The 16,429-nt window shown below is 44.1% G+C and overlaps 1 protein-coding gene across 1 annotated transcript in view; it reads right to left on the bottom strand.

The window, feature by feature from the left end:
- Positions 1-16,429, bottom strand: part of LOC128398274 (collagen alpha-6(VI) chain-like) — a 98,931-nt gene that overhangs the window by 68,998 nt on the left and 13,504 nt on the right. The window contains exons 6-10 of the mRNA XM_053359148.1: positions 14,924-15,529; positions 12,549-13,172; positions 8,780-9,331; positions 5,384-5,941; positions 1,813-2,397 (exon numbers count right to left, since the gene is read on the bottom strand). Of these exons, the coding sequence (XP_053215123.1) occupies positions 1,813-2,397; positions 5,384-5,941; positions 8,780-9,331; positions 12,549-13,172; positions 14,924-15,529 (2,925 nt within the window). The remainder of the gene's footprint in view (positions 1-1,812; positions 2,398-5,383; positions 5,942-8,779; positions 9,332-12,548; positions 13,173-14,923; positions 15,530-16,429) is intronic.

The raw sequence follows: 16,429 nt of genomic DNA, 5'->3' as shown, positions 1-16,429 counted from the left end.
TCTGAACATTTTGGAAGTCGAGTGGACTTCCGGAAAGGATTCCATTCGACTTCTGAGGTACCACTGTACTTGCCACTCTCTCAAAAGGCATTTAGGATTCCTAATTGAGAAGTAAGCGAACAAACCTTAAACTTGTGTTCTGTGCAGATGAACTCAGCCTGCATAACCTAGCTATCATGAGACAGTTGTCCTTGTAAGCTGAGTTTGTACCCAAGCCACATTTCATTCCACTTCTCACTCTCTTACTGATGCAAAATAGTTTTCCAGTCACACATGAGCTCTTCTTAATTTGGCTAAGGAGCTAGTTTTCAGAGTCAGCTGTCCAAGACTGAGAATAGACTGCCATCTGTTGGAAACAGAAGCAAGTGACTGCAGAAGTACAGTGGTACCTCTGGTAAGAACTTAATTCGTTCCGGAGGTCCGTTCTTAACCTGAAACTGTTCTTAAGCTGAAGCACCACTTTAGCTAATGGGGCCTCCTGCTGCTGCCGTGCCGCCAGAGCACGATTTCTGTTCTTATCCTGAAGCAAAGTTCTTAACCTGAGGTACTATTTCTGGGTTAGTGGAGTCTGTAACCTGAAGCGTCTGTAACCCGAGGTACCACTATACATTCATACCTTGGTTGTCGAACGCCCTGGAACTCGTACGTTTCGGCTCCCAAACGCCACAAACCCAAAATTGATTGTTCCAGTTTGCAAACGTTCTTTTGGAACCTGAACGTCCCAATGGGGCTTCTGTGACTTCTGATTGGCTGCAGGAGCTTTCTACAGCCAATTAGAAGCCACAATTTTGTTTTCAAATGTTTTGGAAGTTGAACGGACTTCCAAAACGGATTCCATTTGACTTCCAAGGTCCAACTGTGTTGTGTTTTTACTAATTTTTGTGGGAAGCTGCCCAGAGTGGCTGGGCAACCCAGTCAGATGGGTGGCATATATGCAATTATTATTATTATTATTATTATTATTTCTGCAGCACCACCCAAATTCCCCCATTCACCTGCTGTTCCTGAGGTTTTTGAGGTTTCCTCAGGTATTGATTGCTTATGTTTCTAGTATTTCTATTAGTAATGTGACTGATAAATATAGAAAATAATAACAACAGAACACAGAAGTAGGTTCAAACATACTTTACAGCAAGGTAACCGAAATGATATTAATAATAAAATAGTTGTGCACACACTGCATGTTGCACTCTAAAAGAAAATTATATGAAAATGATGTATGGGTGATATTTAACTCCTAACAAATTAGTCAAAATGTATAAGAAGGTTGTGAATAATTGCTGGAAATGCAAACAGGTAGATAGCACCCTTTTTCATATGTGGTGGACTTGCAAGAAAGCGAGGGCTTTTGGGGAAATGATATATAATGAGATAAAGAAGATGTTCAAAGTAATTATACCAAAAAAAAGGAAAAAAAGAAAGCCTTCCTTTTAGGGATTATAGGAAAGTTCCAAAACAGACGATTAAGTTGTTTATGTATGTAACAACAGGGCTCTGCAGAATTGGCAGAGTTAACAGCCAAAATAAGAGTATCTAATGCTGGTTGATGGAAGCCCTTTTCAAGCAGGATTTGAAATATGGGCAACAAAAGGAATTAGAGAATACAGTATTGATGAGTTGATATAAGAAACAGAAAGCAATGTGCAGCAGAGAGGGGGAAATTAAAACGCCTCGGAAAATAGGTTTGGAAGTTGGGGGGAAATAAGTTTGTTATGTATTGAAGTATATACATATATTTATTGAAAATCCAATAAGAAAATTATTATAAATAAAATAGTTTTGTATAAAGTTCATTTCGAGGATTCCAGTTACCTGGCTTTGATCCGTCACATATTTCACTAGTGATGTTTTCATGTAATCTCCCCAGCGCGCTATAACTTGAAGTGTAAAACCACCTTCCCTTGTCGCCAACAATCTCTTCGAGTTCTGTTCTGCTGGCGCCATCTATGCCAATAGCAATGACCCGGATGCCTTCTTGCCTCAAAGCCTGCACGGCTGATAGAAGATGGCGCCCATCGGTCGGTGCGGTTGGCTCATCAGTGATAAGCACAATGATCCGTGTGACGCCAAGGGATGAGGCCCGGCCCCCGTAGGCCGCGTCAAACCTCTGCCGTGCGAAATTCAGAGCCCTCGCTGTAAAGGCGGACTGTCCCAGAGGCCTTAGCTTAGAAATGGCTTCTCTGACCTGATTTTTTGTGGAATACTGAGCCAGCGGGAATTGCTCTTCGGGGACAGTGCCGTAGACAATGGCCCCAAACTGAACGTTGTCTTTTCCCATCACCGTGTCGTTCACGATGGCTTCCATGAGCTGCAGAACCGCCTGGAACTGCAATTCTGTAATGCTTCTCGAACCGTGCACTACGAAGATGATATCAGCAACTTCCGTTCGTTTGCACTCTGCCGTTGAAAGAAAAAAGTGATACTGTTATAAATGGATTTCGACTCTCCCTCTTCCATCACCTACCTGGACCCTGAGGTCACCTTCTGAGGCCCTCCTTCGTGTGCCTCCTCCTCGAGAGGTCCGGAGGGTGGCAACACGAGAACGGGGCCTTCTCTGCAGTGGCCCCCGTCTGTGGAATGCTCTCCCCAGGGAAGTTCTCCTGGCGCCTTCATTATACACCTTTAGGCACAAGGCAAAAACGTTCCTTTTTAACCAGGCATTTGGTTGATCTGATTGACATTCTATGCCCTTTTAAAATGTGGCTCTTTTTTTGAGGGGGGTGTTATTGGGTTGCTGTTTTTATTTTGATTATACATGTTGCTGTTTTTATGCTGATCTTGTTCTATGAACCGCCCTGAGACTTCCGGGTTAAGCACCCTCATTTAAATGATTTTTTTAAAGCAGCATAAAGTGGGAAGCAAGTAATTAAACATAAAGGAGGATAAAAAGGTAAAGGGACCCCTGACCATTAGGTCCAGTTGTGGCCGACTCTGGACTTGCGGCACTCATCTCGCTTTATTGGCCGAGGGAGCTGGCGTACAGCTTCCAGGTCATGTGGCCAGCATGACTAAGCCGCTTCTGGCAAACCAGAGCAGTGCACGGAAACGCTGTTTACCTTCCCGCCGGAGTGGTACCTATTTATCTACTTGCACTTTGATGTGCTTTCTAACTGCTAGGTTGGCAGGAGCAGGGACTGAGCAACGGGAGCTCACCCCGTTGTGGGGATTCGAACCGCCAACCTTCTGATCGGCAAGTCCTAGGCTCTGTGGTTTAACCCACAGCACCATCCGCGTCCCAAAGGAGGATAGGATTCCTTTATTTTTAACTGTTTTAATGAAGAGCAAGTTTTTCTCTGGTGCGCTTGTCATCCAGGGGTAATCGAGGAAGAGCCTGTGGCTCAGTGATAGAACATCTGCCTTGCATGCAAAAGCCCCCAGGTTCAAATTTTGGCATCTCCAGGAAGCGCTAGGAAAGACTCCTGCCCGAATCTCTGGAATACCACTGTTGGTCAGTGTAGATGAAACTGAGCTATATAGATTAATGCTCTGACTCAGTATGGTAAAGGTAAAGGACCCCTGGACGGTTAAGTCCAGTCAAAGGGGACTATGGAGTTGGGGCGCTCATCTTGCTTCAGGCCAAGGGAGCTAGCATTTCTCCACAGACAGCATTCCAGGTCATGTGGTGAGCATGACTAAACCACTTCTGGCACAACAGAACACCATGGTGGAAGCCAGAGCGCACAGAAACGCAAATTTACCTTCCCACCACAGCGGTACCTATTTATCTACTTGCACTGGTGTGCTTTCAAACTGCTAGGTTGGCAGAAGCTGGGGCAGAGGAACAGGAGCTCACCCCGTTTCGTGGATTCAAACCACTGACCTTCTGATCAGCAAGCCCAAGAGGCTCAGTGGTTTAGACCACAGCGCCATCCGCATCTGACTCAGTATAAGGCAGCTTTCTGTGTTCCTAACAGAAGCAGAAGAAACTCCTCCTTCTACACTGTCATGGACTGGCTGGATACAGAGCAGCAGTGGGTTGACACCAGCTGGGGAAACCCCCCCCCCCAGGGGAAGAAGACTCAGAGCCAGGGGATTGGTGGTGGGACAAGGATGAGGGGTCAGAGGAAGAAGAAGGAGCAGACTGGGAGGAGAAGGTGTCAGAAGCTGAAGAAGAGGTATCAGGGTTTGATGAGCAGGAAGAGGCTGCGGAAGAGCAGAGTTCAGAGGCAGAAGCGGGATCTGGAGAGGAATGGAGACAGGAGACAAAGAGGGAGACTGCTGAAGAATCCAGGGAGTCTCCCCCTCCTGCTGCAACCAGCTCCCCTTCTCTCTGATCTCCTAGAATGTGCAGAGAAATGGAAGGGGCAGAGAAGAGGGTGGTTGTGTACAGACACAGCCTAAGATTGCGTGCAAAAGACGCTGTAGAGGAGGAATCCTAGGGAGTACTGGGGAGAGCTTCAGTCCTCACAACTGCTTCATCGGGAAGACCTCCTAGAAAGCGTTGCTGAGACCACAAGGGCTGAACTGTGGCTTGTTTCCTTAAATAAAGAATTAGCTTCCCTGGCCTTGGGTAATTGATTGTTTTGTTTCTGACCTACACCAGACTCCAGCCCTGACATATGGAATGATTCAAGATACAAGAAACTTGTCCTTAGCATCTAATCTACCCTACTGAAGAACCAACGGCTGGTGACACTTAATCCCATTCTGCCACTATACAAAAAAAAAAAAATTTACAACCGTTGTACACACATTTTACAACCGTTTTCAAACGATGGATGAAAATATGGCAGGTATAAAACAAGGCAAAAACAAGACAGTCCCTAGGATCCTCAACCTGGCAGGTTATATACACAGGAGTGGCTCGAGTTATTTTGCTGCGTAACACAAAGGTGGTGCTCCAATTCCACAAGCCAACTGGACTGACAAGTGGATCAAACCTAGCAGATCTTAAAGGTAAAGGGGCCCCTGACCATTAGGTCCAGTCGTGGCCGACTCTGGGGTTGCGGAGCTCATCTAGCTTTATTGGCCGAGAGAGCCGGCATACAGCTTCCAGATCATGTGGCCAGCATGACTAAGCCGCTTCTGGAGAACCAGAGCAGAGCACAGAAATGCCGTTTGCCTTCCCGCAGGAGAGGTACCTATTTATCTACTTGCACTTTGACGTGCTTTCGAACTGCTAGGTTGGCAGGAGCAGGGACCAAGCAGATCTTACTGCCATCAAATATAGCTTTGCTCAGATCAGCCTTGTCATTATGTCTACTGAGTGGGAACACCTGGGGGTAACAGGCTCGAAAGGGAAAGCAGAACTGTCCTCCAACAACATACCGAATGGTAGAGCCAGCCCTGTTAATATTTGCTCAATTTTAAAAAAGTATTTGCTAGACAATGAAATGCTGGGAGAGAAGGCAGGGACTTCCATCATTTAGGTGTGGTCACTAACCTTGCTTGGCACTGCATATTTCTAGCAGGATAGTCTTGTCCAAAAACTGGAGGGACTCAAAACTATCCTCGGAAAACACTCTCTCCTGTGCGCCAGCAATTTCCAAAAGCTGGGTGTCATTGGCTTTGACTACCCCAATGGCATATATGGTGACGCCTTTGTCCCTAAGGGCTCTGGCAGGGATTCCCACTTCATCATTAGATTTTCCATCTGTGACCACAATCAGATGTTGCTTAATGCCTGGACGCCCTCCTTTTGGTGCGTCAAAGTACTCAAGAGTAAGTTTTAGAGCGTTCCCAGTGTTTGTTCCTTCTTTAATCTGCTTCATGTTGGTTATAGCGCTCCTCAGGTCAGCCTTGTTGTCATACTGGTTGAGTAGGAACTCTTCTTTTAGATTAGAGCTGAACTGGAGCACTCCAATCTGGACCTTGTCAGCTCCAACATCAGACCCGTTGACAATCAAATGAATGAATTTCTTCGTCTTGGCAAACTGATCGTCATTCATGCTTTCAGAAGAATCAATCAGCAAAATAATGTCCGCTAGCAATTGCCTACATACTGAAAAGGGGGAGGGAGAAAATAAGGGTATATTATTATTATTATTATTATTATTATTATTATTACCCCGCCCACACTGGACGGCTTCCAACACACACAATAATACTAATAAAACATCAAACATTAAAAGTAACAATCTGATCCAATATAGAAAGTCACAATAACTTCAAAATAAACAACTAATATCAAATAAAGTAATATTCAACAATCGGTTAGAATCCAATAGTAGTAGCGATGAGTGTAAAAAAGGTCAATATGAGTGGGAAATGGATAACATATGGGAAATTAATATATATGGAAGAAAGTAAATGGAAACTGAAACCATATGAAGAAATTAAAGAATATGTTAATGATTGGTTACATTATCGCCAGGTCAACGAAATGTTTAAACAAGACTCTAAAGAATCCAATAGTAAACAGTAAAATTAAACATTAGCAAATAATAATTAAACAGTTTACACTTAACAATTATTATAAAGAATTACTAATCTATAATCAGTAAAAAAAACAGCAAATCACAATGCATAAAATACCACAAAACATACATAACCATGTAAAAAGGTTAAATTGAGAAACAAGGAAACACAACTTGTAAAATTATTTTTTAAAACTATCCCTAAACTCTCTTCCCAGCTGCTTCTGCTCTTCTCAAAGCTATGGTCTAGGAAAGACTCCTAAGGGCTGGAGGGGGGGGGGCAAAGCAGGTGGAAAATTGCCTGCAGAAAGTCTCCTCCCACGCCAGTTCTTCAGTGTCTGAGAAGGCTTCAAAAAATGCACCATTAAGTCAAGGTGTGACATATTTGTGGGCAAGGATCCATCTGTTGAAGAATGGTGTTCTAGGTAACGCACCACCACAAGCTTCAGAAAGCATCTTTAGCATCAGTCTTTTCACAGAAGCATGAAAAAGTGAGTATGATCTGATCTCATGTTCGCTTAAAACATAAGGAGAGGTAAATATGCTAAATGACCATTGCTTCTGACTGTTAGGTGACAAATACAGCACATGTATGTTTCTACTCATTATATTCAGCACTTGTTTTAACAGACTAATGTGGACCGTGGTTTGCTCTGAAGTCATTCTTACCACATGACTTAATAGAAATTAATAGATTTTTTCCCAGAATTTAGACTGTGGCTCAGCTTTGCATTCCTGACTTTCAGCTGTTTATGAGATTTCACCCCAAGTTTCCTTCAAAACATGGAGGATTGATGATGTAGAATTTTAAAGTCATTCTCTCTCCAATATGAAACAAATATATCTGCTTCACACTTTACATAGCAGCAGGGTTCTTTGGGGTTTTTGCCTGGTAAATGCATAAAAGTACGAAAACTACACCAGATGCAGACTAAGGAGAAACAGCCAATTGTGTTTCTTTTCTGCGCTTGTGAAGTCAAAAATTTATGGAAGCACAATTCCCTCTCACACTGTATATGCGGGCCTTCTCTCCTCCCAGACCTGAGTTGAATAGGATCCAAAATGCAGCAGACTGATTGGTCCTAGAACAATAGGATTCAGAATGCAGCAGTCTGATTGGTCCTAGAACAATAGGATTCAGAATGCAGCAGTCTGACTGGTCCTAGAGCAATAGGATTCAGAAAGCAGCAGTCTGATTGGTCCTAGAACAATAGGATTCAGAATGAAGCAGTCTGATTGGTCCTAGAACAATAGGATTCAGAATGCAGCAGTCTGATTGGTCCTAGAACAATAGGATTCAGAATGCAGCAGTCTGATTGGCCCTAGAACAATAGGATCCAGAATGAAGCAGTCTGATTGGTCCACAGGAGCCACCCAATCCAGCTCCAGGTGGAAGTGAATCCACAACCTGATTGGCCTACAGGAGAATCCCGGAATTAGCCAATCACACGGGGCCCATTGTGTAAATAATGTATATAAAGCAGACATTCTGGGGGAACTTCCATTCCTCCTCACCACTATGAGCTGAATAAAGAGCATGAAATCCACTCTCCACTCCGAGTACATTTCACAGACTTTGAAACTTGTTCTCTAGAGAAGCTAGACTGGATTCCTCCTTGCTGTCCTCCTGCTGGCAGATGAAGACCTTTCCGAACTGATTGTTTTTAAGGAAGGGTTTTCCACATTATTCATATTTTTAAAAGATTTGCAACCCTCACTGTCCCCAAACCTTTCTGCATGCACAAAGAAGGTATCTCACAGCAGACACAGCAAAGGATATGCATAATACTGGTGTCATCATTCTCTTGGATTTTCCCCTGGAAAAATTTAATTGGTAAAGAAAAAATACACTGATACCATTAGCTTAATGCAGGGGTTAGTAAACTTTTTCAGCAGGGGGCCAGTCCACTGTCCCCTCAGACCTTGTGGGGGGCCAGACTATATTTTGAAAAAATAAAAAAGAACGAATTCCTATGCCCCACAAATAGCCCACAGATGCATTTTTTTAAAAAGCACAAATTCTACTAATGTAAAAACACCAGGCAGGCCCCACAAATAACCCAGAGATACATTTTAAATAAAAGGACACATTCTACTCATGTAAAATTACACTGATTCCTGGACCGTCCGCGGGCCAGATTTAGAAGGCGATTGGGCCGGATCCGGCCCCCGGTCCTTAGCTTGCCTACCTATGGCTCAATGCATGCAGTATTTGCTTGCAAATATGTGGGTCTTTTAGAATACTTACTTAGCAAAAGCTTGAAACTCTCAGATTTAGGAAAGCACCTTTTCTGTTATCGTACACCAGCCTGACCTAAGTCAAGACTTGCTCTGATTTGTCTGTATCTGCTTTTTTAGACTCGGGTTTCCTTTCTTGAAAACTAATAAAACAAAACTTTTATTTCCAAAGGGAAACACCTTACCCTCAGGAGAGCAGATATCTTGCGCGATATCGTGCTTGATGAGCTTCAGGGAATCGAAATCGTTCACGAAAAACATCCGGTCTTTTGTCCCAGCGATATCTTCCAGTTCTTCTTGCACAGCATCCCTGACGCCAATGGCATAGATCACGATCCCTTGTTGTCTCAGTTCCTCTGCCGCTTTCGTCACCTGATCCTGTGATTTTCCATCCGTAATGACGATGAGGAACTGGGGGATGTTGTTCCTGGCTGAGATTTTAAACAGGTGTTGCATGCCTCTTAAAGCATCTCCTGTGTTGGTCCCGCCACCTATCTGCTGAATCACCTTGATGGCTTCCTTTAATTGTGCTTCACTATCGTACTGGGTGATCTCAAACTCTATTTGTGGAGTGCTTCCATACTGAACAACCCCAAAACGGACTTTGGCAGCTCCAACCTGAAACATGCCGATCATTTCGTTCATGAAGGTTTTCATGTCTTGGAAGTTCTCCCAACTGATGCTGCCCGAACCATCGATCAAGAAATAAATGTCTCCCTCCTCGGTCTGGTCACAGCCTAGTAGAGAAGAAACAGGAGAAGGACAACAATTCATTTACAGTGGTGTTCAAAAATAAATAAATGCTCGATTCCCTTCCAAGAACTGAAATGGGGTTGCGGGTGATGTTAGTCATATTCTGCGTAGAGCTGCTGAAATTAATCACCACGGTGGAATCTACGCGCATATAAAAAACGCTGTGAAAATGCTTTTTTTAAAAAAAAAAGGTTTGAAAAATACATCAAATTTTGCATAGCTCACTCTAGCCATCTAGTGTCACATTTGCATATTGCACTTTACAACACATTTATAACGTTTTATTTGCAGCTGTGTAGATGAGTCCCAGGACTAACTTAGGCCCATGTTTTTTCAGAGCAAAGAACATAGTTTGATACAACCCCAAAATGCTGCATAACATAAATTCATTTCCCTGGACAAAAATGAGCGGTGAGTAAATACACAGCAAGCTATTGTCTACCAAGTGGCAACAGTGTGCATGGAAGCACTTGCTGAAGGCCAGACTAATCTGAGTGCTAAAATGCAGATCACAACAATGCAGGAAAGAACGTCTCCAATCCAGTGGAATAGAGGCAAATTTACAAGATGGGAAGACAGGGAGACATATTGAACCTATCATGCACCCAGCCTTTGCCCTCCAGAAATCACTTTCTCCCAACCGCTTCCTTTTCTGGTAGGCGCTGCATCCAGCCTCAAAGCTGTGGGTGTGTTTTAATGGGTAGTGTCAGGGAACTGCCATCAGCTCAGAGGCGAGAGGTGGAAGGGCAGTTGGGTTACAGGGAGCCTCCAAAGATCTTGTGAAGCAGTTCTTCCTCTGGTGAGGAGGGAAGCCCCGCCTCCAGTGGGGAGGGGGTGCAAGGATCAGAAGATGATAGGGAGAGCCTCAACACCGAGCCTGAGCAAAGTAGAGGGGAGGCAAGTCCCCCTTTGCCAACACCCACTTTGCACAGTAGGTTTGCGCGCAGAGAGAGGAGGAGAAGGATGGGGGTCACACAACTGTTATGCTGGTGAAGGTATAAGGACCGCCCACTCCCAGATTCTGCTAGCGACTGAGCAGACATGGACTTGCAATGCTCTGCACTGTAAAATAGTTTGTACAGATAATAAAGCCTGGAAAAGACAGGTTGGAGTCTTGCCTGTTTGCTCTTGAGCAACCACATCAGCACCTGACAGGTAGGAAAGGATATATTGATTGCAATTCATCCCTCTGAGCACCTGCGTGTGTGGGTTGAACAGAGTTTCAAAATCCCATTCTTGGCAGCAAAAGAAAAGTATAGGAATTAGTCTGAGAAACCTTGTTTTGAGCAAGTCCAGCTATGCTATGAAGGAAACTGGCTTTTCCTTTCTTACCCCGCAACAACTTGGAAAGTAGGTTTAAAAATATGATTTGCTCTTATAGTAGAGTAAATCAGAGAAAATCATAAGACTGAATTAGATAAGTGCTGGAGATGCAAAGCGGTGAATATTCTTTCATATGTGGTGGACTTGCAAAAGGGTTAAAGGGTATTGAGAAATGATCCATAATGAATTGAAAAAATGTTTAAAAGTACTTTCCCCAAAAAAACCAGAGTCCTTTATGTTGGGGATAATTCACACTGAAATTCCCAGGTGTCAAAAAAGGTTATTTATGTGTGCTGCTACTGCGGCTTGTGTTTTGTTAGCCCCAAAATGGGAAACGAACAAGGTCCCAACCAAAGAAGAATGGCAACTTAAGTTGGCGGGATATGCACAACCTGCCGACTTAACATATAGAATAAGAGAACAAGAAGAACATACCTTTAAAGAAGATTGAAAAACGTTTGTTGAATATAAGGGAAATAATTGTGTACAGCTGAAAATGCTGGCAGCATTAAGATAAATTCAATAGTGTAGATAAGTTTTGATGGAAGTAATAATGGAAAACTGAATGGTATAGTTTCTGTAAAATATGCAAGGATTTATGGTATGTAAAATGAACCACGGAAGGAGAAGAAGGGAAGTCATTGATATCTTAAGGATGTAAAATGAGTATTTTAAAATGTAAATTTTTTAAAAAATAAAAATTATATAAAAAAATAAAAATATGATTTACTTACTTGTAATCTTGCATTGGTTCACAGCAATGGCAGCAGTAAAAACTATGTAGGCAAAATATTTATATTTAAAGTATAGCCTAAAGCTGGAGCAAACAGACATGTCAATGGAAGAGAGAGGGTAACAGGAATTCCTATATGTTCCTTCCTCTTCAGAAGGGATGGGAAAATGACATCACACAGAAGAAGAAGAAGAAGAAGAAGAAGAAGAAGAAGAAGAAGAAGAAGAAGAAGAAGAGGAGGAGGAGGAGTTTGGATTTGATATCCCGCTTTATCACTACCCTAAGGAGTCTCAAAGCGGCTAACATTCTCCTTTCCCTCCCCCCCCCTCCACAACAAACCCTCTGTGAGGTGAGTGGGGCTGAGAGACTTCAGAGAAATGTGACTAGCTCAAAGTTTTTTGTTTTGTTTTTTTTGCTATATATTTTTGTTCTCTGATTTTTTTGTGGGTATTAATTAATGGAATAATCTATGTGAAATGATGAACTTTTTGTTTTGTAAAACCTTAATAAACATTTATTTAAAAAAAAAAACAAAGTCACCCAGCAGCTGCATGTGGAGGAGTGGGGAAGCGAACCCGGTTCACCAGATTACGAGTCTACCACTCTTAACCGCTACACCACACTGGCTGTAAGGCTGGCCGATACCTGGTTTTCAACACTGTGATATATCACCAGCTAAACATCACGATATACTTATATATCACGATGTCTGAAATAAGGATGAAATAATGTAGAATAGGCATAGGCAAACTCGGCCCTCCAGATTTTTGGGACTAGAACTCCCATCACCCCTAGCTAACAGGATCAGTGGTCAGGGATGATGGGAATTGTAGTCTCAAAACATCTGGAGGGCCGAGTTTGCCTATGCCTGATGTAGAGGCATCTGCTGGCTTCACGGTCCCTCCCCCCTTGCAATTTTTGCATAGCACACACACATATACACATCGTGATTCGCAATATATTGCCAGGTCAAAAATGTGTGACTAGCTCAAAGTCACCCAGCAGCTGCATGTGGAGGAGCGGAGACGCGAACCCGGTTCCCCAGATTACGAGTCTATCACTCTTAACCACTACACCACACTGGCTCTCTCTACCCAGCTGGAAGGGATAGGATTTGGGGACCGATGGTGACAGGAGTCTCTTACCTTCCTTCAGGGTACGGGACCGCACTGGGATGCTAAATGCACGCGAAACAATATCGGTACAAATGCGTTTCTTTATCCTCCACTCGATGTTTGAGAGCTGCAACAGCGATTCCACATTGGAGACATGTTTCCTAGGGGGATGAGATGCAATCTTGTGCAGGTGGCCACTCTCAGTGCCGTTTTGGATGCCCACGGCGTACACGGTGATGCCGCTCCGTCGTAGCTTGGAGGCGGGTCCCGTGAAATTATCTACGGACTGGCCGTCTGTGATCACCACAGCCAGCTGCTGAACTCCTTCATCCTTCCTGCTCCCGGCTCTTTTGGTGAAAACGTTCTTCCTCAGGAAGTTGATGGCAGCGCCAGTGTACGATTCGCCGCCACGGTACGGCAACGTTTTCACATAATTCACCATCTCCGACTTGTCTCGAAATGCATTCAAGCCAAACTCGAGCCTGGGCTCATCGCTATAAAGTACCAAGGCGACCCGTACGTTATCCGGGGCTATATCCAGAGCCCTGATAATCTTGAGGAGAAAAGCCCTGATCAGCTGGAAATTCCTCGGCCCGATTCTGCTGGATTCGTCCACAAGGAACGCAATGTCTGCCACGGATGCGCTGTAGCAAACTGCGAACAAAACAAGCACATCAAAGTTAGAGAATGGTGGGGTGGGGAATCTTTTCCAGTCGGAGGCCCGCATCCCCTCCTAGGCTAGCTTCCATGGTGGGGAGGGGCGGAGCCAGAAGTGAAATACGGCAAAAGTGGGCGGAGCCATAGGTGCGACTCTTACCTTTTACGCTAGGCTATATCCCAGCCATATGGGTGCCAGAGGTTTCCATAGTTACGTACCTCTCCATCCATCCAGACAAGTGAGATGCATTATCACAGTTCAAGGACACTATCCTGCCAGGCAAAAGCACTTGGAGAGGGCGTGGCCTGAGAAGAGGGGGTGTGGCCCGAGCAGATGGCGGGATGGGCCTATTTGGGGCCCAGCCTGAGAGTCCCCTCCCATGACCTTCCATACTAAGAGATGTTGATAGCTCATTTCTGAAGTAACCCCCAATGGTACATTTGGATAGGACTTTGGTCTGAATTCATGACCATTTAAGCACAGACAGGAGCAGGCAGGCAAACTTGCTGCTATGATTGAGGGGGCTTGTTATGTACTTAAGTTCTCACCCTGGGCCAGCAGGGGGATACTATAGATAGTTATGCAAATAAGGGATCGAAAGTGACGTTCAGTGATTGGATAGTTTTATAAAATTGCTACAGATACATTGTACTGGAGCTCTATATAAGCAGGCTGGCTGAACCCTTCAGTTCAGTTCTGTCCTGGCCTGTGAATAAACAAGAGCTGTTTGAAGAATCGCTGTGTCGTCTGATATGTTCACCCACAACTTAACAGGGATGCTGATGTGGGATATTGAGAGGGTCTGGGCCCCTCCTTGAAAATTTCCTTGCCTTCCCCCGCCCCCCCCCCCCCGATGGCACCCCTGGGCAGGAGATAACAGGCAAAGCTGCCCCAGGGTGAACAATGTGTAATGCTGGTTATGCAGGAATCTGGTGAAAAGGTTGATAATAACACATCCGCAGAGGAGAATTTATGCAAATGCTCCACAACGAAATGCCGTGTGAGGATTTGATTAGTCTGAAAGCCAGGACACCTCCAGAGGATATCAGTTCTGCATGCCACCCCTTGCCTCATCCAGGCCATTTTCACAGAATTTATAAGGCTCATTTGAGCTCATTGGGAAAGAACTGGAATGTATGAAGGGGAAACACATGCTTGTAAATGCATATCATGTGGTGAGCTCATACTGGGAAAATTCTAGAACCGTCCTTCAGTGTCCTATAACAAATGTCAATAAAGCCAGTGGCATTTGCTTTGGGCTCTAGACAAGTTTCTTTTGATTGTATTCCTGGCAGTATTACAGTGGTACCTTGAGTTACCTATGCTTCAGGTTACAGACTCCGCTAACCCAGAAATAGTGCTTCAGGTTAAGAACTTTGCTTCAGGATAAGAACAGAAATTGTGCTCCGGCAGCACGGCAGCAGCAGGAGGCCCCATTAGCTAAAGTGGTGCTTCAGGTTAAGAACAGTTTCAGGTTAAGTACGGACCTCCGGAAAGAATTAAGTACTTAACCTGAGGTACCACTGTACTAACAACCCTTTTTAAAAAATCCATGCTATTCCAGTTCAAGGAAGATTCGTCTGAGGAAAACTCTCCTTGTTACAAGAAGAAATGTACAAGGAAGTTAAAAAGAACTCGCTTTCTGAATAACAATAATGCCATATTAGCAGGGGACCGAATGACTGACAGAATTCTCCACCTTATAATCTACTTTAGCGTGAAATTTTCTCTCCAGGGAAATAATTACCTGCTGGCACATCTATGTCCAGAGCGTCATCGTAGTGTTGATGAACTGATACGCCCAAAATATCCACCACAGCCTGCTGAACCTGATCAAGGCTCTGTACATCATCGGCCTGAAAAACCAAAGTCTCAGTAGCAATCTCCTCCATTTCCACCCTGTCAGAATCCAAGATGCCAACCGTTACAACTTTCACTCCCATTTCTTTCAGCCGCTTTGCGGACTCCTTGACGTCATCCTCAGATTTAGCGGAGGTGACGACCACCGTAAACTGTGGCGTCCCTTGGTTAAACCGGCTCCCAGCTTCCTCGGTAAAATAGACATCTTGGAGAAATTGCAGGGCAGCCCCAGTCTGCGAAGGGCCTCCTATGAACTCAACGCTGTTCTGGATGTGGTTGAGAACATCTTCCTTACTCTCGTAAGTGTTCAGCAAAAATTCTCTCTTCCCTTCTCCACTGTATTGCGCGAAGCCAATCTGGTACCTGCCAGCCCCGACATCGAGTTGTTCGACAATCTGAGCGGTGAATTTTTTGACTGCTTCAAAGTTGGGGGCGCCCATTGTGTCAGAGGAGTCGATAAGGAAAACCACGTCAGCATAGTGCTTTGTAAATGCTGGAGGTAAAAACAACGTATTTTAATACAGTGGTACCTCAGGTTACAGGCGCTTCAGGTTACAGACTCCACTAACCCAGAAATAGTACCTCAAGTTAAGAACTTTACCTCAGGATGAGAACCAAAATCACATGGCAGCGGGAGGCGCCATTAGCTAAAGTGGTACCTCAGGTTAAGAACAGTTTCAGGTTAAGAACAGACCTCCGGAACGAATTAAGTTCTTAAACCGAGGTACCACTGTATACCATTGCACTGCAATCTGCCAATCTGCAGAAGAATTATAAAACCAATTGAAATCATTTCCCAGAGTTCACAGAATTTATCATCTGCTCTTGCACTTTATAGTTGTATAATGTGTGTCATTATATGATTTAAATTACATTGCTTCCATGCTTATTGAATTTCAGAAAGCAGGTCCCCTGCTAGGTGCAGCTATATGAAGCCAAAACACAGTGCAGCACTCTGGGTATGTTTTTATTAAAATAAAAATAAAAATATTGAAGATTTTCTTCAATTACAAAAGTACGTGCATTGTCACTTTTTTCCAGGTCGCAGAGTCTTTTCTATAGATCAGTTACATTCAGTTTGAGACATTAGTGTTGTATACAATATAGTGGTACCTCAGGTTACGTACGCTTCAGGTTACAGACTCCGCTAACCCAGAAATAGTGCTTCAGGTTAAGAACTTTGCTTCAGGATGAGAACAGAAATTGTGCTCCGGCAGCACGGCAGCAGCAGGAGGCCCCATTAGCTAAAGTGGTGCTTCAGGTTAAGAACAGTTTCAGGTTAAGTACGGACCTCCGGAAAGAATTAAGTACTTAACCTGAGGTACCACTGTATATGTTTGTGGGAGAGAGGGGGGGCAGAGGGGGGGAGGATGGTAAAACTGTCATTATTTTA

Source organism: Podarcis raffonei, chromosome 12 (genome assembly GCF_027172205.1).
Source record: "Podarcis raffonei isolate rPodRaf1 chromosome 12, rPodRaf1.pri, whole genome shotgun sequence".
Taxonomy (NCBI): Eukaryota; Metazoa; Chordata; class Lepidosauria; order Squamata; family Lacertidae; genus Podarcis; species Podarcis raffonei.
This window is presented reverse-complemented; position numbering and strand designations above follow the sequence as displayed.